At 41.1% G+C, this 21,258-nt stretch overlaps 1 protein-coding gene across 3 annotated transcripts in view; it reads left to right on the forward strand.

Annotated features, from left to right (window-relative positions):
* atp9b (ATPase phospholipid transporting 9B) overlaps positions 1-21,258 on the forward strand; it is a 47,180-nt gene that overhangs the window by 8,991 nt on the left and 16,931 nt on the right. For all 3 annotated transcript variants that reach the window (XM_047605448.1, XM_047605449.1, XM_047605450.1), the window contains 10 exons: positions 1,068-1,176; positions 1,871-1,929; positions 2,967-3,018; positions 4,426-4,520; positions 7,408-7,488; positions 9,037-9,112; positions 11,079-11,155; positions 15,554-15,714; positions 15,807-15,949; positions 17,785-17,897. In XM_047605448.1, the coding sequence (XP_047461404.1) occupies positions 1,068-1,176; positions 1,871-1,929; positions 2,967-3,018; positions 4,426-4,520; positions 7,408-7,488; positions 9,037-9,112; positions 11,079-11,155; positions 15,554-15,714; positions 15,807-15,949; positions 17,785-17,897 (966 nt within the window). The remainder of the gene's footprint in view (positions 1-1,067; positions 1,177-1,870; positions 1,930-2,966; positions 3,019-4,425; positions 4,521-7,407; positions 7,489-9,036; positions 9,113-11,078; positions 11,156-15,553; positions 15,715-15,806; positions 15,950-17,784; positions 17,898-21,258) is intronic.

Genomic DNA, 21,258 nt, shown 5'->3' on the forward strand with positions numbered 1-21,258 from the left:
TGTCCGTTATAGTCCATTTCTTTAACATACAAGGGTCAACATGGACTCTCTGATTGATCTACAGCTGCATGTTCAACACATAGTGTTCTGACTCCTAAATATCACAGCCACCATCAACTTTTTAAGAAATCAGAGTTACGGTAGCTTGTCTGTTAGACTGGACCCCATGGGTCAGAGAGAGTTCCCCCCATTCATCAATAAGATTTAATCCGCTCATGAGTCTTCCATCACCATCACTTTACAGCTGCAGTGAAAACCAGGTAGTCAGTGATAGTTGCTTCTAGAGGTGGACGAATATATCGGCCAATGCTCGGGTGCATTCGCCGAAACATATGCAGCCCATACATTGACCCTCCCCCACTAGCAGAGTACGTGCAGCTCGTAGTTGTTTATTTTGTATGCGTAACAACGTTAAACATTCTTAAATAAATGTTTATGTTTTTGGTTAAATTGAGACTTGTAACACGTGTTATCATTAAAATCAGTATCGGCTCCAAATATCGCTTGCATGTATTGGCCGTCAGTCAAGGCTGGTGTTAAAAAAAAAAGGTATCGGCCCTAAAAAATCCATATCGGTCAGTCTCTTGTCACTTCGCCTTTGTGTGGTCACAATGTTATGGCTGATGGGTGTATATAATATTTTTTTTGTTAATGTGTATACAAGAACAAAGGCACTTTGGGCACATTGGTGTCAGAATTAAACATGTTTGTGTACGTCATTAAATTAAGATTTGCATACAAGAATAAATCAAATAAAATTAAGAGGAAAAGAGAAGAAAAAAAAACGTGACATGTATTGTAGAATTTATTCATGTTTCCACTTTTTGAATATCTAATTTTCTCTACTTTTAAAAAGGACATGACCTCATTCATTCATCCATTGTGTGTTGAGCTGTTGTGGATTTCCAGTTTAGAAGGAGATGACGTTTAACTGTTTCGATCTTGTGCCCTATCAGTTATTAACCAACATTTAGTAATTAACATTTTTTCCTCCTAATGTTTGTTCTTTTTAAGCCTCGTTTACATTAATCGATTCTTGATAAACCCGACGTTTGAAACTCTCTCAGGGTTTCGTGTTGGCCGTTACGATGGTGCGTGAGGCCGTGGACGAAGTGCGACGCTACCAGCGCGACAAAGAGATGAACTCTCAACTCTACAGCAAGCTGACAGTGAGAGGTCGGTGAGAGGAAGCTCCCCCCCCCCCTCCGTCCTCCTCGTTCCTGTAATGTTTGCTGACATTATGATAATGGATATTACAGCGTATATAATCAAGCTCTCCCCGTGCAGTTTAGTAACAGCACTCCACTGGATCTACGCTTTCAACGGAAGCTGTAATTGCATCGATTTTTTCCTCCAGATTTCTGAACGGAGTATAATCTAAGATCTGTCCCTTCGTTGAATGGTTTTAAAATCCCCTTGTGTGATATCCATGACCGTCACCAGGATCGTAGCGTTTCACACCCTCTTCGCTCCCCTTATGCACGTGTGCGCACTTATACGTGTTGTCGTGAGCACAGTAAAAGAAAAAGGAAGGGTCGTGGCGGGATAATTGAGCGTGACCCTTTGTGCCATTGTTTTTGTCTGTGCCTCAGACCAGAGATGAAAACAGACGGGTATTACATTATCACACTGGAGGTAATCAATCTGTTAGAAGGTGAGGAGGGAAAGAGAAGAACAATTGCAAAAAGTGGGTTGTGGTTTTAAGAGTCGGTGTCGTTTTCAAGGCCCCAGAAATCAATGGCTGCATTTTATTACATAGCACTTTAAAGAGTTTCATTTTAATTTGGAGTTATTTTAGGCCTGCTGTGTGTTGTCTTTCACTTTTTTCTTCATCTTTTTCTATTGTTTCATTCATTTTTTTTTTCCTCAGGTAAAATTCAAGTGAAAAGTTCAGACATACAAGTTGGAGACCTGATCATTGTTGAGAAGGTAAATCTCTCCTCTCCTGTAGATGTCTGTGCACTCAAGGATGATTTCTTTTGTTTTAGCTGCTTATTTGACTCAAGGATACACATTTTATCATCTTACAAAAATGTTTTTTAACTTAAACTTATATTTTATATAGACTTTATTGATCCACAAGGGAAAGGGCTGCACATACAGGGACTCACTGGTGTCATTAGGCCTATTATTGGGGGGCCTGAAGCTGAAGCTCCCCTAAAATATTCTTAAGCCCCCTAAATAATTTGGTGTTTATTTGACCAAAAATTTGGTGTTGTTTTATCTATTTCTTTTACAACAAAGTGCCATCAAATTAAATGTAAACTGGCCACAATATGAGTTTAAATAAATAATTATATAAAATATGTGATAACTTAACTATGATCATAAATCAACCCATTTCCCTTCACGTCAAAGTGTCATTTAGAGTTTGCGTCCACATCACTGAACGCACACCTGGTCTCCCCAGTGGTTTTATAATAAATAAATTCTCAGTCTTTGTTTGCTGTGAATCTCCTGGGGGGCTAAGCCTCCGCTGTCCTTAAAACCTAGTGACGCCCCTGGTTGCACATACAAAAGAAAAACACGAGTAAAAAGAAAAAAACAAAAGAAATACATAAAAATGCAATATATAAGCAAAAATATGCACAATTTGCAGAAGTACGTATGTAATATATGTATAAATAGGAAGGATAAATGATGAGGTGCATTAATATGAATGGAAAATCCTGTGTGACTATACTTGATATAAATAGCCTTAGCACTTATTTCATTTAGTTGTTGCTATTTTCTTCTTATACCATTCGTTTGTTGCATTTGGATAAAGCTGAACAGATTAAATATTTGCTTCTGTGCAAAGAAACAAAACAAAACGGCTTCTCCTTTACTCTCTGGTCAAGGTATTGACCTTGTTTAATTATTCAGGAAGATTCCAGAGGCTTTCGTCTCTGTGCTCAATAACTCGCCACCGTTTGCATTTCTAAATGTTTTCTTCTTCTTCTTCTTCTTCTTTTTTTTGTGTGTAGAACCAGAGGATTCCTGCAGACATGATATTCCTGAGGACATCTGAGAAAACTGGTGAGCAGCTCAAACCGTTGGCCTCTGTATTAATGTGAATCAAGGAAACGCATCTTCAACATACAACGACTTACAGCTGAACTTCGAGTGGCCCGAGGGTCTCTAACAAAGTGGTCGTTTGTGTGGGAAATACGACTTTTTTTTTTCCCCTCCCCACACTTCCTGTCCTTTTGACATCATCCGATCGAGTCACCCTGTGATTCATATGATTTATCCTACATTGTTCAAGTGACTGATGATGCAAAGTCCAATTAATCAATGAGCCACGTCAGATCCTGGCTCTTTTCTGGGGGGCATCAGGAAGGAAATGTTCTGAGGACATCATTTCCATCAATCTTTCGTATGTCAATACGCTTGGCAGGGATTTGTTGACGTCTTTGTCTCAAACGCGCGCAAATGCATAAAACGCATCTTTCTCCTTGCGCGCGCAGGCTCGTATATTTTTCCCACTCGCATTCTCGTGCACCCACCCTGCTCTCGAGGAGCCGTGCTGCCGTTTCAGCAGGAGGGAAGCATGAATCATCCTCCTTGTGTTAATGTTTTCCATCATACTTAACCCTCCGGGGATGGTTTATAGTTGCCCTTTACCCTCCCTGTCAGATAGTTGCTCTCATCCATCAGTTTCATATGTAATATTATCTTCCGATCAATACGGGTCACCACTGCTCAAATTTTATCAGGCCCCGTGGTGTTGAAAGCAGCTACAGATGATTTGCGCTGTGCTACAGGCACTTTATTAATTCATTGCTGGCACTGGTTTAGTTGATTTATTATATTAAAACAATTACTTGATATGCAGAAAGCAAGATTTTGTTCTTTAATACACGTAAAACATGCGTTTTAGAGATTGATTGGTATTTCTAACCTCTTTATGTGCTCGATATGTCACATAAACTGACAGGATTTGCTTAAATCTTTATGTAAATATATGAAATTGTCCAAAAATGCACATATGTGCATGTTTGAAATACAGCCTAACCATTTCTGTTGACAAACTGATGGAGAGATTAACTAGGGACCCCCAACCTACTGTAAGTGTTCTATATTAAACTAGTGCTATTTATAAATATACATCATTATTATGATTTTGCATTCAGTATTAATCTATTTAAATAATGCACAGGTTCAAATATATTTTGTTTTTAGTTCAAACATGTGCAGAAGTAGGGTGGCTGTGCAACTGCCTCAAACATAAACCAAACTGACACAAATATACCTACATATAAGTATAGAACAGGCTTTCTTTAAATTTGTGAGGAAAAATTAAAAGAATGTATAAAAAATGTCTAATCAACCAAAGATTTTGCGATCCCTCTGTTGAAAACCTATGATCTACATAAAGAATTAGCCGTATAAAGCAGTAACACATGTAACACAACACGTGCATATTTTGTTTTTTCCCTCCAGGTGCGTGTTTCATCAGAACAGATCAGCTGGACGGAGAGACGGACTGGAAACTGAAAGTTGCCGTCGGCTGCACGCAACGACTACCGGCGGTGGGGGTATGGATGCATTTAGTCAATCTCTGGTAACACGACAAGCCGTCTGTGAATAAGTGAAGGAGTGTTGTGTGTTATCTCTTAAGAGCGTTGCTCATCAGATGTCCTTGCTGTGATGGAAACCTAATCACTGATGACAGACAGAAGGAACAATCTGAACCTGACGACAGCTTCCTTTAACTGGAGGCGATACTCAACACTTAAGATTTACGTTGACTTGCTTTCTTTTCTTTTTTCTTTTTTTTTTTTTTTGCTGCTGCTTAATGTGATCAGAGAATTAAAGTTTCAGCATGTCATTTGATGAATGAGCCGTGGAGCCTGTATTAGATTTCAAGAGAGCGGAAGGTTGTAAAAGTTGTCTTCGTTTTTCGGTTCGCAGCTTGTGACTTTTGAGTCAGGACGAAGCAGCTTGATCCTGTTTTGCAACAACCAATGATCTAGATTATTAGTTAGAGTCTGCTGATTGTGAATAGAAAAAAGCCAGGTCAGATGTATTGGATTTATTGGCTAACGATTGATTTTAATACACAAAACTGAAAGTCCTTTATTCACGTGTTTCTCATTGACTAAAACGTGCAGTTTACTCTTTGTTCAAATCCCCACCAATTCCAGTGGAAACAAAAACTTAGCTTGCCCCCCCTTTCACCAGGGTTATATCTGCACGATTCCTCCGAGTCTCCACGCCTTTGTCTCTAAAAAGCTGGAGCAACATTACTCTCCATCGGGGGTTCAGTAAAATAATCTTCCCTGCTCCTCTTTAACCGCTCTGCCCATGTTCTCACCAGGAGAACACTATCTGAGCACGACTGAGGGCCGTCCGGCCGCTGCAGAGGCTGCATGCATGCATGCCTGCCTGAATAATTTAATATTTACAATCAATTTTGTTCCACTGCAGGGGGAGACGGGTAAGGGGGTGGGGGTGGGTGCTTGACAGGCCATAGTCTGCTGGCTTATACGTTAGGATGACCGAGTGGAACATGACGGACGGTTCAGTGTTTATTATCACGGCTTCTTGAGGGTTGTGTTTTGTTTCTGTAAATCCTCCAAGTTTATATAAGTTGTGTTTTGTCAGTAGGCAGGATTTATTTTAAAGAACAGGTCTGTCGGTGCCCTATCTGTATTTATGTCAGCGAGTCTCAAGAAAAAGAGAAAAACCAACAATCGATCACCAGCGCTGCCTGTGCACCGTGAAGTTGCGTTCTTCTGTGCCCTAATGTGACGTCACTGTCAAAAACAGATATTGCTTAATTGAAATGGAACTTAAGACACAAAATGCTTCAATTGGCAACTCCAAACTTAAGCTAAAAGGAAACCACTTCTTGCCAACTTTTGACGCCTAGAAGCCGCTGAAGCTAACAGCTTAGCGAGCTAACAACTGGGTGAATTAATGTAGCAAATACAACAGTGTAAAGAAAAGATAAGGTGGTTGTTTAACATATAATAAAATAATGAGGAGAACGCTATAAAAAGTTGTAAATATCACAAGAGGGTAGGGCGCTGTTTATGGCTTCATTTGAAGGCAGCGTATGTCATGAACACAAAGCGAAAACAAGACTCTACGTTGTAACCTCACAGTTTCCTGTATTTACACAAAATATGCAGCGGTTAGAGCCGTAAGAGACACTGCTGCAACTGTTGCCATCTAGAGGCTATCAAGGCTAACAGCATAGCCAGCTGACAACTGGATAACTTGATTTTCGAAAAATAATGTTATTATCACAAAAAGTCATGGGGATAATGACGATTTAAGGAGGGAACTAGACAACTCCTGAACTTGGATCTTGATTTACAGTTTACGAGATTTTGAATACCACTAGAGGGCGCCACTCACATGAAGTTTGCTCATGAAGCCTAAATCTCTTCAACGTCAAAAGCATTTGTGTGCAGTAATCATGAGCTCATGAGGGCAACATGTGTGCCGCTGGCCTCAGAGGCTAAAAGTTTAGCGAGCTAACGACTGGGTAACGACTGGGTGACGTGTTCCATTCTCGTTAACGCTGTAAACACAAACCTATTTGAAGGCAACATCTAATAAGATAAGATAAGACAAACTTTATTGTCTGGCATGAGTGCTACAAATTCATCTTTGACAGGCTCATAAAAAAAAAAAAGAGTCTATTTCCGTTTGTTGAGGAAGTTTATTGCCGAAGGGTTGAAAGTTTATCCAATTCTAATTGTGCTTCAAGAAGGAAGTAGATGTCTTGAAGTCAACTGTCACAAACTAAGGTCACGTTCAAACGTACTAAAACAATCTTTTGTTTCCTTTCGAGATTTTCACCGTAAAGATCGATCCATTGCAAAACCGCATCTAGTTGTAGAAAGGCTGTAGTACATACCCAGGCCTGTGCGTGGCGCTGTTTCTGCTACAGAAAAAAGAAGAAGATTCAGAGCATGTGCATGAACCCTGCACGTCGTAATAAATTTTAACTCATCGTAGTGGCGAAACAACAGTAATCATTGGACCTAGCCTAAGATAGTTGGACTTAGGGCTGGGGGAAAAAATATCGATAAGGCAATATATCGCGATATTTTTTCTTCCGATACAATATCGATTTTTTTTTTTAAAAAAAAGTCACATTTTAGGCCAATTGTGAACGACTTCCACTTCTTTTTCTGTGCAAGTGCAATAAATTGGAAAATAATAATTTGGATTAATATTGTTTTTTGTTTTTTTTACTCAATTTGTCCAATAAATTATCACTGTCCTCTGATGTACAACTTGTATTTTAAGCCACATTTAAGATTTCTCAGTGTAGAATATTGCAAAACTTTAATATCACAATAATATTGTGTGGTAAAGCACTTGCCAACACCCTGGTTTCATTGTGAATTAACTGAGCAGTTCTGAAGAGATTGACTCCTCTCTGTCTGTCATGTCTTCTTGTCCTAGGACCTCTTCTCCATCAACGCCTACGTCTACGCCCAGAGGCCTCAGCTGGACATACACAGTTTCGAGGGGAATTTCACAAGGGTACTGTTGCTCGTTGACATATTTATAACCTGCAAACCAGATCTCAAACACATGCAGATTTCTCTATAGAAACCGGATTGACATGACGATGTGTATCACTGCGATGTGTTGACAAGCGACAACAATGAGGTCTTGTGTGTCCATCTGGGCCCGTTGTTATCTCCAGCAGGCATGCCTCTTACATCACAGGCAGGTTCTTGCAGCTCCAGCTCTATCCATCCTGCCTTGCTTGTTGCTCAGTGATTTCTTTTTTTTTTTTTTTTTTTTTTTATTAATAGCAGATTAGCGCAGCCCCCACAGAGAGGAGAGCTCCGGTACAAAGGAGAGCTTTGTGGTCCGTCTTCACTCTTGGCCACACACCAGGCTTAGTGAGCGAGCACTTCCTGCGCTCATTCATCCTCCGCGGCCTTCCTTTGCATAGCGTGTGCTTTTACTCTGGGCAGGATGGGAAAAAAAATGGGTTCCCACAGATCCGCAGCAAATGAACTTACCTATTTATGAGGGTTTCTTTTTTTTTTTTCTCCTTTCTCGAGACGGATATGGCGGCTTTGTTTCTGCGGTCTTTATTGAGACCCTCTGCAGTTATGAACACCGTTAGCGCGATGCCAAAGTCAGAGCGGTCAAGCGCTCCGCAACCTGCCATTCATTTTTCATGCACCTCTTCCCCAAGTTTGAGTGGATTGACAGGATGTGGGTGCTTAGGTATCATAATTATCATATCGGCCGGGCAACATGAGCCGAAACAGGAGCCTCGACGCTGCACTCCTGACTCCAGCCATTTTCAGCATTTGTCTTTATTTAAGAGAGGGGTGAAGTGGGCGCAGGGTGAAACAAGAGGCTCCCCGGGGGCTTATTTATCTCTACAATCTCATCTGCGTGCACTCTATACTGTTTTAAAAGGAGCTTCTATCGCCGCGCCGAATCTAGTGAAGGTATTGATAGAGGGACTACTGTATTGCTTCAGTCTGCACAACTGTGTGAGGCGCTCGGGGAAAATTAATGGCACAGCCGAGCCTCAGCTGAACTCGGTTCATGGTGTAAGCCATTTTTTTTTTTTTTTTTTTTGTTGTGCTTAAAAATAATTAATTAAATGGACATTATTTAACTCGGTTGTAAAAAAAAAAAAAAAAAAAAAAAAAAAGTTCAGAACCACCAAATAAATCAAAATACTGAGCTATAGTATCCAGTCTGTCATTAATAATGATAATTAAAGTGTGAACCCTTAAGATAAAAAGCTGATTTACATGTTCGGCCTTTACTAAGGCAAAATTCACCTTTCTCATCCTAGTTTTGTTTTCTTGTCACTCTAGAAGAACTAATTAGAAGTTAGTTAATGGCAGAATTGAGGTATTTTTTTCTTATTAGTATTAGAATATAATATTTTCTTTCCTCTGTGAAATGACAAATCAAACACACATTGTGACTTTAAAAGAAAACACATTAAATATGATTTTTTTAATATATATTTCTGTCCAACCAATATATTGGGAGAAGGTCATTTTGCAAAGTTAATATTAATTTTTTTTTGTCTGTTTTTCCTCCCTTTAGGAAGACACAGAGCCACAGATCCATGAGAGTCTGAGCATTGAAAACACTCTCTGGGCCAGTACAGTCGTTGCATCTGGTGAGTCGGTTTTCTGTCTTTAATCTTTGTAACGTCTGCGTCAGAGAGTGTCTTTCCATCCTTTACTTTGTATTTTGTGCATGTTTCATGTATGACCTAAAATAAACCTGAGAGTACAAGGACGTGTATGTATTTGATTATTGACACACCTGTAGTAGGGCTGGAGCCGAACAAATAACGTTGTTTTTATTGTTAGTTTTTTTTTTACAATTACTTATTTTAAAATTATTTGTATTCAAGAACAAGACATCCACGACATCCTATCAAAATGCTTCCTTTCCTCATGTGACCTCAGTGAATATTTGTGCAGGAGTCAGGGTGAAAAGTCTCGTAACAGAGGAGGATCTGACTGGACGAAACATGACTTGACTGCATCTCTAGTTTTGTTGATGTTTTTTTTTTTTTTTTTATACCTTAACTGGGTTGTGGTTTGACTGGGAGATTTTTCCGTTACGTTACATTCAGTATTGAAACGTGTGCAGTCAGGTTCTCTCATGTTAGCATTCGTCTGTTAGCATTCTGTTAGCTCGGTAACTCAGACTATTGTCTACTGGTGATGGTAAGTGGTCTTGTTTTAATATAGCACCTTTCTATCTTTTGGTCCTCAAACCTTCGCAGTCACAGAGGTTTATTGTCTTGCTCAGGGACACTTTCCCATGTGGCACATTCTGGGGATTGAACCTCTAACCTCTCCACCTACTGAGCCACAGTCGCCCTCTATTGTCTCCCACAAGCACCAAATCATCATCACAGTCATGTTCTGCCCCTTCACGTTAACCTACATCACCTCTGTTGGCTGCATTTAATGCAAAACATCAACCAATATTGCTTATTTTTACCGTATTTAACCTAAACACTGGACGCTTTGCACAGCGCTGAGCTATAGTTAATGGAAAAAACAAACACCTAACGATTTAAAGGATTCTGCTCCTCCTCACGTAGCGACCAATCCGTCGTGGCGTAAAAGCTCGCAGACAGAATGAGTTTGACTTGAAGCTGCCATGTTTGAAGAACTCTGAGTAAACCGCACAGTTGAGGTAATCCTCCCTCGCTCCAGCCGAGCCATTCCCCACAGAAACGCTCGTGTCAGTTGAGAGTGTTTGCGACGCTCCCACTGATGGCCACACCATTGATTTGCGGTGTTGCTCTCCCCTCTGGCCTGACCTTGACCAGAAGAACAAACACACACACACACAAAAGCCTGACTTAGACCGCTTACATCATCTCTGCTCGGGAATGTCATTGTTCCTCGCAGGCCTCATCTTGACAGACTCTTCATCCAGGCCTCTACGGCGGCGCTCGAACCGGCCTCGTCTTCGCTCTGTCACGGGCCCCAGTCCAGCTGTGACGGGAGAATTAGTCGCTCGCATATTCAAATTGAAGCCTCACACGCTGAGACACACACACACCATTTGTCACATTCGCTGGATATTTCCGAAGTTAAAAGTCAACGGGAGCAAGTCGTCACATTTCTCCCTGTAAAAGCCGCTTCCTTTTCCCCTCTTTTCTCTTCACCTTTCCCTTGTTTTGTTTTTCATCTTTAACTTCCCCCTTCCCACTTTTTTATAGTTGTGGGATTGCAGGGCCGTGTATTTAGTTTTATTGGTGCCTCCGCTCTCCCATTAAGCTCATCTAATATTAATGACTCATTAATCCTTTTGTAATAAGGCCAACGTAATGAATTGGCAAATAAAGATGGCAGAGTATCGATCAGCTTTTATGAGCTTCCATGGGGCGGCTGAAGGCCCTGAGAGTCGGAGCGTATTAAACTCCTGTCTGTTGGCTTGAGTGGCAATGAGACAAAACTGCCTCGGCTCAACCTTATTGTGTTTCCTCTCGAGCAGTTCATCTTACTTGACCAAGATGAGTGTGTGTGTGTGTGTGTGTGTGTGTTGCATGTGTGAGCCGGTGGGGGTGAGGCTCAGTTAATGAGCAGCATTACTTTCCTTGTCTCTATCTTTGGCAGGCACCGTGATAGGGGTGGTGATCTACACAGGCAAAGAGACCAGGAGCGTACTGAACACGTCCTACGCCAAGAACAAGGTGAATACTTTTAGTTTTGTTTTGGGGTTTTTTTGTTACTGCAAGAAAGAAGTCAAAAGAAAACAGAATTTATCGTCCATTAACCTCGTATTTAATATTGTTGAAAAGCCCACTATGGTGTATTAAAATGATCCATTTCCTTGGAAAAATACCAGAGGCAGGTGGTAATGAGTTACATTTACTTGAGTAACTTGCTTCAAAGAGTAGTTTTATAACATTTATTCTACACCATAGGTCTTCAACTGAGGGTCCACTACCCCTAGGGGGTCCTGCAGGGGGGTCTTTGGTTGATTGGACATTTATTTTATATATTTTTTTTTTAATTTCCCCCCACAAACTTCAATTTCTTTAAATACACATTAACATGAACATATTTTAGTAAATGGAAAAGGGATAATAATAATGATGTATATAAATAGCACTAGGCCAAATTTAATATAAAATACATATAGTAGGTGGGGGGTCCCTACTTAATCTCTCCATCAGTTTGGGGTTTATAGGCCTGAAAAACAGTGAAGACACCTGTCCTACACATTAGATGTACTTTATTTTTTTGCCAGAGAGGCACCAATCAGACCATTATCACATGACTCTGATTTTAACCAGTGAGACGTGACATCACAACGGCACAAACTTCAAAGCTTTATGTTGCCAAAAAGTGAGACTTGGAAAGATGTTTGTTTTACTATTTGTAAATGCTTTGCACATTGTTTTATATTTTTGTGTGTCTGACAAAGTAAATCAGGCTTTAATATCAGTCACCACCAGACTTTTTTGCTTCCGCTTGAGTGATATTACTCTGTGTATCCGTGTATGTTTTGGTTTTTGGATTTTCTGTTACGCAAAGGATATTAAAAAATAAAAAATGAGCGGTTTTTGATTTTAATTTTAAAATTTAAAGAAGGGGTCGAGAATCGTTTAAAGAGAGAAACAAAAAAGTGCCCGTTTTTTAAAAATATTTTGCAACCGGAATTTGCTGTTTTCAAAGTAAGAGCACGTATGAGGACGGTACTGTGTTTATGGCAAGATCGCCCAAAGATATGACTTCTATCTGTGGTTTCTCTAGCTAGTCCAGGCTTAAATATCTTTGGAAACTTCCTCTGATGTGATTTTTGACATGACAAAACAAGGCTTGTCATCTGCAGAAATCCCTGCACGCATATCAGAGTAATGTTAGCTTGTAGCTAAATATTCCCTGATTATGTTCAGTTATTTTTACTTTTTAGCTGAAACTAAAAATGCAGTCATGTCGTCTTCCCTGAGACTCTTTTATTGTTTCAAAAAAAAAAAAAAAACATACTGATCCACGTCCATTAACTCCTGTTACGCGGCGCCGTCCTCGTACGTGCTCTTACTTTGAAAACGAAAACTTTGGGTCGCACAATATGAAAAAGGCGCTTTTTTCTTTCTGTCTTCTAACAATTTTAGAAGAAAGAAGAAGAAAAAGAAAAAAGCCTTGAATTTAAATTTTTGAATTTTAAAATGAAAATCAAATAACCGCTTATTTGTTGTTTTTTTTTTAAATATTCTTTTCTGAACCAATGACAAAAACGCACACAGACATACTCTTTCTGGCTACATTACCCGTCTAAGCAACAAAAAGCAAAAATAAATACAGATTTCTGTTAAATTCTAACAAATATATAATTACAAATCACTTAAATTTAGTTTCCACATTGAAATTTGGTGAAAAAAAAATCCATTTATTTGTGTGACGTGACCCCCCCCCTCCATCAACATGAATATTTTATAAAAGCTTCAGAGGCTGAAACACCTCCACCACAACCTAACACCCGTCCCTGATCCCCTTCTCCGCTGATCACTAATCAATCACCGCGGCAAGGTGGTTTTTTAACCTTGACTTTCTAGATAAAGTTGGACCTGTCAATGCGAAAGGTCGCCACCAGTTGCTAATTAACCAAAGGGGAAATTAACTAACCGAGGCTTTAAATGACATTTTGAGCAGAAAGTTAATCCCGCAGAATCCCCATTGAGCGCTTTGTCCCCAGATCGAGGAGATTAATGAAAATTTGATGCTAAATATAAGATTTTACCTCGGTAGATGGTTGGGGCAGATAGTCACGGGTCGGCTGATAGAAGCAGGATCTCAGAGCGGATATTTCTGCTTCGCGACGACTTGACGCCTGAACGCAGCCTCCTTTTCCTGCCGCGCTCGTGGGTTTTTTGACACCGGCGTCTTTTATTAAGAACGCTGATGTGGCCGCTCGAAAAAAAAAGCGGCCGGGGGGGGCCGGTGTTTTGTGTAAAGCTCGACAGCTGAGAGGAATTCAATATTTCAAGGAGATGATGTCAGAAGTGCCAATATGGAGACTGGAGATTGGGGGGAGAAAGTCGATACAGTGCGGCGAAAGTCGCGGGAACGTTTTGGCCTCATATAATCTGTTGTGACACCGGCCGGGACAATGCCTGCACTTGATCAATCTGACGGGGCACGTCAGACATAGATTCACTCCTTTGTCGCAGTGTTGTTAGACGAGGCCGCCGTCTGAGTGAAGAGACCGAACAATGTCATCTGACGAGAGGCTGCTGTTCAGAAAAGACTGTTTCGAGTACACGTCCGAGTTCCTTTCACACTTTCACAGAAAGTTAAGTTTTTACTGATGTCTCAGTTTATTTTGTGGACTAGCTGCGTTTCCATGATAAAAATAAAAGTGGTATTTGTGACATTTCGGAAAGAAGTTTTAAAAATGAGCTGTAACTCTCATAAAGTCCCGTTATTCTCTCATGTTTTCGTCACTGGGGACGATGGACTTCAGATGAACTGGTCACATGACCCCATGCGTCATCTCCAGTGACGGGGTAAAGCAAAAAAAAGTGTTTCCATTGCACTTTTATAGCGATACGTCACCTAATTAGAGGATAAAAGTGTTATAACTTTAGATGTTTGAGAGGTTTTTTCGAAATGTATGAGTTTCCATTACACATTTTTTTATTTTTTTTAATTGTGATGTGTAGGTTTTTGCGTATTTCTAGGTGTAATGGAAACGCAACAACTGATTCGACCGAAGCCCTTATATCCTTTGGTTTTAACTCGATGAATATTCATGTCCCGGGACGACCATCCTTCATCAGATTTCACACACGGTCTAAAATACAAGCGCCACACAGGCAGATCGAATCATCCCCTTCGGTTTTAGTGGCTCCGAGATGAATGGGGTAAAATATGCACTTTTATTCATTGATAGCATCTTTAGGTTGAGGTAATTGAGTCCTTTTTTTTTTTTTTTCTCTCTCTATCTCTCCCCCCTCCCTCCTTGACTGAATGAATAATGACTTCATCCGATCCCCGGCAAAGCCTTGGAACATTTAGAGTAGCCATTGTTCAGGCAGAAGGGGATCCTTCGCTTTTCAGGCATGCACTGTGCTCTCTGTCTTAATTTTTCTTCATTTTAATCCACCCAAACCCGCTATTTTTCTCAATAGCTCAACCATGAACCATGTAGTGAGGCACTGGGTGGGGTGGGGAGATACCCGCCCGCCTGCCCGCCTGCCCGCCCACCCGCTCCCCTTACCCTTCCCTTGTCTGCGCTCCTCTACTGGGAGTTTAACAGCAACTGATAAATCAGTCACACTGGTCTCCCAGCTCCTCCAGTCCTCAGGGGAACGAGGTTTTGGTGGAGGGAGGAAGGTGGGGGGGGGTTCAGGCAGTGGAGGAATTCTGCTGCTTTTTATACGCGCTTGCACCCTCCCTCCTCCCCTCCTTTTCAGAGCAGTTCCTTTATTTGAGGGAGGAGAGATGTTATGTTCTGCTGTTTTTGTAAGCGTGGTGCGTCAGATGAAAGCCTTCTGTGTACGGGGGCTTTGCTGCGAGCACTGCCAGAAAGGGGAAGGGCGCTTCTTTATTTGACATCTTTTTCCCACATGCTCCATTGGCTGGGAGATACACTCGAAAAATAAAAGACAATTCTGCCCCCTCCCCTCCTTTTTTTTTTGTGTGTGTGTGCGTGTTTTTTCTCTTTCCTTTTCCAGGGAGCCGTCTCCAATATGGGAACTCTCTCTGTTTTCGAGGCCTTTTTGACCTTCTGCCGCGCTGAAGCACAATACTTGAACATGACAATGATGCAGCTCGTAGTTTGCCACCAAATTGTGCAACCAATAAACTTATTTGTGCCGTACACACGGTTTGCATGATAAAAGCCTGCAGCTAAGAATCTCTTTCATGGGCTTTGTTTTTGCCCCTCGTTTGCATATTGTAAGGTCTTGAGCAGATGGGAGAGTTACAAAGAGCCTCCTCTAGTATAAGTCGTCAGAAAGGAATAAGTTATTTACTCCTTAGAAACATGTCTCTTTGCCTTTAATTGATTTTATAATTCACTTTAAGTCTCTGTTTCTAACCGGCTTTTGTTTTTCTGACCTCTCACCTCTCGCCCCCCAAAGGTCGGCCTTCTCGACCTGGAGCTGAACCGCCTCACCAAAGCCCTGTTCCTGGCGCAGGTCATCCTCTCCATCGTCATGGTAGCGCTGCAAGGGTTTCTGGGTCCCTGGTTCCGCAACCTGTTCCGATTCGTCGTGCTTTTCTCCTACATCATCCCCATCAGGTGACGCTTTGAGATCTTTTTTGTTTCCGGATAAACGTGGTCGTATTATTGGTGTTGGTGGGTAACTAACAGCTGTTGTTTGCTATGTTCAGCCTGCGTGTAAACCTGGACATGGGGAAGTCGGCCTACGGATGGATGATCATGAAGGACGAAAACATCCCCGGCACCGTTGTGAGAACCAGCACCATCCCTGAAGAGCTGGGTCGGCTGGTGTATCTGCTGACGGACAAGACAGGTGGGACTCCGACGGAAACGCAACCTGGATTAGAGAGTTTGTGGAAGCATGGTCAAGCCATGAAAGATGTGTTTCTGAATTCACAATATTCTGTGTCGAGATACACCGATCAGCCATAACATTGTGACCACCTTCCTAATATTGTGTATGTCTCCTTTTTTGCCTCCAAAATTGGGATCTCGTGAATTTGGAGGCCAGGTCAACACATAAGTGTTCCTAAAGCGTTTTTGTTTTGCCATCAAGGAGTGTCATTTCCATGCTGCCATGGGGGGGGGGGGGGGGGGGGGGTCTGGTCTAGGTGGGTGCTACATGTCTAAGTAACATCCACACGAAGAAATACCAGGTCTGAAAGTTTCCCAGCAGAACATTAAATTGTCACAAGATGTTATTTACTTGTAAGTGGTCATAATGTTGTGGCTGATCAGATGAAGGTTTTATGCTCAGTTTCAATGTATTATGAAACAATAAGAGTAGAATAGAACAGGATGCCATTTATTGTCATTTTACAGTGTACAAGAGATTGAAGAGCTTCTTCTTTTCAAAATACTGCAAAAAAATGTATTTAATTTAAATTTACAAGCTAAAGTTAAAATACAAATACTAAAAAATATTGAAAATATTCAAACATGGAACAAAGACAGAATAGCAGCATCAGTGTAGTTGCAATAAACCCAAATAAATACTTTAAAACTACCATATTTTATCTGTAAATTTACCTGCCATCTTCTGTTATTTTACATATAAATAAAGCTACTTAAAAAAAAACTGATGCACAGATCTGAGGCCCCTAAAGAGCTGCAGTGAGGACAAAAGATTAAGCTTTCCTACAGTTTCTCTCATTTCACCTAGAAACAAATAGGTGCTCTTCACTAATGCTGGTCAGTGTTTTAGAGTGATAAACTCCCGCTGGGGTCCTAATATGCTTCTTTGTCTTACTCCGCTGATCTAGGTAGGAACAGATTAGCTTTGGAGCCAATTTATCCAGGTTGGTAGTTAAAGCGCACGGAGAGAGGAGAACAAACGATCAATCCATTAGAACTGGTTAACCCCGTGGCTCTAATGTTTTTGGAAGTTAGATGCTCTCTAATCAGCTTTACGCTCTATCAGCACACGCGTTGGCGACCGACATCCATTAAACAGGGCCATTGCCCCCATTTTGAAACTTTTAGTCTTTTTGTATGCATTGTTGTGTCTTGTCCGTTAGTCTGAGGGGACATGCAGTCCATATGGATAATGAGATTAGGTCAATGAGAAACCAGACACGTCACCCTGCGAATCCCATGATGCATTGGAGGCCGTCCTCTGAGGACAAACCCTGGACTTTCTGTGTTTATCAGCTTCCAGAGATCCTGAATCTTTCATTTTTCAGTGGTGTACTTAAAACATTTGATGTATTGTTCTCCCTGAACAGTCTGTTTTATAATGTCAGTTAAATTTGATTTGATTATTGAATGTGTGGGAGCAAAAAAAAACAAGAAAAATTGATTTAAATGAGGCCTTGCATTTAAACATTAATGCTTTTGTGCCAGGTTTGGATACAGACTGCACCTTAGAGATAGCACAATAACTCGGGCTGAGGTATCAGCTGATGTTTTTTCGTTTTGTCAAACGATAACAATAAGAAGCTGCAGTTCAGAAATGACCTGCAGGACACTGGAAATGTCCCTTGTAACAAAGACCCAGTTACTAGTGTTACTAAAAAAAACTAAATCTAAATCTAATAGGTACATTTTTTCATTGCATTAGTCTTTGTGAAGCAAGAGTGTATACGTGATGCATCACCTTAATGTTTTATGTGGTTTGTAACGTCTACAATGATCGTGTGAACTCTGCAGGCACTCTGACACAGAATGAAATGATATTCAAGCGGCTGCACCTGGGAACAGTTTCCTACGGCACGGACACCATGGATGAGATACAAAGCCACATAATCCAGTCATATGCACAGGTAAGAAGCCTTACATCTTCTTTACATAAAACAAATCCCAACCACAACTCTCAAAAAGGCTCAGACAATTCAAACTGACAACAATAAACTAATATTGTGCCTGCGTCCTGACCAAAACGTTGCACCTGAACACACCATGACGTCTGCAGCTGGTTTGTAAATGTGAAAGGAAATCACCCTTCGTACCAGCAGGGGGTAGTATTCTGTATTTGTCTTTTCAAAAGTGGAAACAGCAAGAGCTCTTATTTGCTAGGAGGCTAAAGCTTGGTACATACTCCGTATTTTTGCTCCTTGGGCTGCAAGAACAAGGAAACTTTGACTCCGAGGGAAGTCCTCATAGGCCCCACCCACTACAGCACAATTCACATGTGCTAAGCACTGACGAGAGTCACTTTTTTTTACTATTTTCGGATGTCAGCCAGTCCCTTTTGTTACGACTACGTCCGATGGATCACGCGCTTCATGCTAGCATTTCCACTTTTCCCCATCAGCCACTCCCACATCCAATTTCTGACCAATCACAGAATAGTTGCAACTTAACAGAAGAAAGTTAAGTTGATGTGTTGAGAACAAACTGTTTATATTTTGGACAAACCCGTCGTATTGGATTCTGAACCTCGAAAATGAAGCCCAAAGTGGGCGGAGCCTGCGGTCGCCATGTTGGATGAGCTTTACTCCGCCCACACTCAGATACTCCAATTATGGACATGGGGGTCGTGTCGGGCATTGAGACCCGCCCACCCAACTCTCCGCTACCTGTTAGCTCAGGCTACCACCTGTCACTCAAAGCACCATTAATTATGAATTAATTTTAAAACCTAATAAAAACTAAACTAATGAGTTCACCCCCTGTACAGGTGTCATGAATAGTGAGATAAACTATTGAGACCAAAACCATTTTTTGAATCAGGCTGTAAACATGTTTAATAATGCTGTAAAGTTGGGCTTTTTAACATGGGGCTCTATGGGGATTTGTTCCCTTTTGGAGCCTCTAGTGGCCACTCGATGAACTGCAGTTTTTTGCACTTCATCGCTCCGACCTGGAGGTTGTCGCTTGAAACCTTGAAAACTTCTCGCTTCACTCAGAGCACGCAACAGCCTTAAGAAAAGCTACAAACCGTGACACACAGCTGGCCTCTCCTGAATCAGCGCTGATCACTACACTTTAATCACCGTAGATGATCATGTCGTTGTGAAAATATTTGTCTAGTTGAATGTTTAGATTAGACGAAAATGAAAAATGAGAGGAGCCTTGTGTGTGGCCTAAGAGCTTTGTCGTTTTGTTTACTTTCGTCGCTTGCATTTATCTTCTCCTGCTACGTCAGTGATGTTTCTCGCCAGTTTGTCCCGCCACCAACTCAATGTGCTGAATCATTTAAAAAGCTGCTGACAGTTACCAACTACAGCCACAGATTCTGACCAAGGCCGTCTTTGTCACGGCCTTAACGCTTTATGAGGCATGAACCATATTTGGTAACTTAGATACACATAATAAAATGCGTCCCCGTGACTGTGAAGTGAAGTTTAGAAGCATGTGGTTTTCATTCAGTTAATCAGAGAAGATCAAGGAAACATTCTCAGGTCTAATGGGGTCTACAAGGTCCATCTCTGCATGAACTCTGACCATAACTGATTTATTAGGTACCAGAAGAAGAAGTGTCCTAATGTTGTCTAATGTTGACAAGTGTCTGAATCAGGACTTATGTTGTAATGGTTTAAGTTAGGGGTGGGAAAAAATATCGTTGTGGCAATATATCGCGATACTTTTTCTTCTGAAACAGTATTGATATGAATGTTGATTTTAAAAGAAAAGGAAAAAGTCAAAGTGTTTTGGGCCGATTATGAAGGATTTCCGCAACTCCTTACCTCCTTAATATGTTTTTTTGACTCAGTTTGAATGAATGAATTATCACTGATGTACGTATATATGTGTATTTTAAGATGCATTTAAAATTTCTCAGTGAATTATGTAGAATATATCGCAATATTATGATATCGCAATAATGTATCGTATCGTGACTAAAGTATCGTGATACGTATCGTGAACTCATTGCCTATACCCACCCCTAGTTTAAATACACGTTTACATTTGTTTACTGCTTAAGGGCAAGGAACCATATACGGTAAATTCATTAATCTTGATTTTCTACTCGAGAATTGAAATAGTTAAACAGTTTTCTAGGGTTGGAATTTCAATGAGTGCGTTTTAAAGAGTTAAAAGCCTTTTAAACTCTTTTACTCCTTGTAGTTTCAAGTTTTCCTCATAATGCAGCGTCATAAATACTTATATGTATATTATACTTGTGTATAATGTCTTAATATACGTATTAACACCAACATCTTGTGGAAAATAAAGCGTAGGGCTTATTGTGAGTGGTTCTTCCTGATTTCAAGTGTCTCTCACTTACATTAAGAAATGCAACGCACCGAAACACAAACATGCACCATATTTCACTCGGCCCGTTTCCTGCCTCCTTCTCTTTCTCTCTGTAGAACGGTTTAATCAATTTTTATATTTAGCTAAGGATACATTTTTCCAGGAAGGAAGCCCATATTGTTCATTCATCATGCGTCGTCCCTGAGAGACTCCCCGTACTGTAAGCAAGTGTTTTCCTCGCTGGGTGGCTCAGATCTGGCTGCGCTCTTGACAGAATGATATTGTTCGCTCTCAGCCAGCTCCAAACAGCTGGTTCGAGGCTGAAGCCATCTGCCCCACACCCTTATGTGTAATCTCAGCTAATGAAAAATGACTGGCCTTTTCAGCACTGAGCAGCAGAAGCAGAGCAGAGCAGAGCGGCGACGTCTCTTTTGCTGCTCTTTAGCAACGTTTTACTGTCAAAGTTAAACGTCAGTTTGATTACTAACAGAGCATGACTGAAATAGTGTTGTTTTAATCTAAACACTGTATCTGCATGCAAACCTTTTTGTGTAACAGTAGTAATAAAGGCTACTTAAAGGGATGCTGGCGTTAACTGAGCGTGTTATGTCTTCAGGAGCGTCCGTCTTGTCAGACAAACTGACCTCATAATCTTTCTATCGATCTTTCCGTCGCTCTAGATAAAGGTTGTCATCTTTAGTCAGTACCCTGCCCCCCTCCACCCCCAACCCCACCCGTCGGCCCTCTGCCTGGAACGATTGGCGGTTAATAATAAGCTAAACTCTAATGCTCCAGTAGAGCACGACGGGCCCTGTCAAACACAGCTGGGGCTGTCGGCCTCCTCACCAGTCACCGCGCGGTTTAAACTGATGGTTTATGACGGGAGAGCGGCGCTCATAGGAGGATGTAACACGATGTACCACCTCGCCGCGTCACTTAGCCCGAAGAGGAATGTCAAAGCGAAACTAGCGGGCGATTAGATCG

Source organism: Mugil cephalus, chromosome 14 (genome assembly GCF_022458985.1).
Source record: "Mugil cephalus isolate CIBA_MC_2020 chromosome 14, CIBA_Mcephalus_1.1, whole genome shotgun sequence".
Classification (NCBI taxonomy): Eukaryota; Metazoa; Chordata; class Actinopteri; order Mugiliformes; family Mugilidae; genus Mugil; species Mugil cephalus.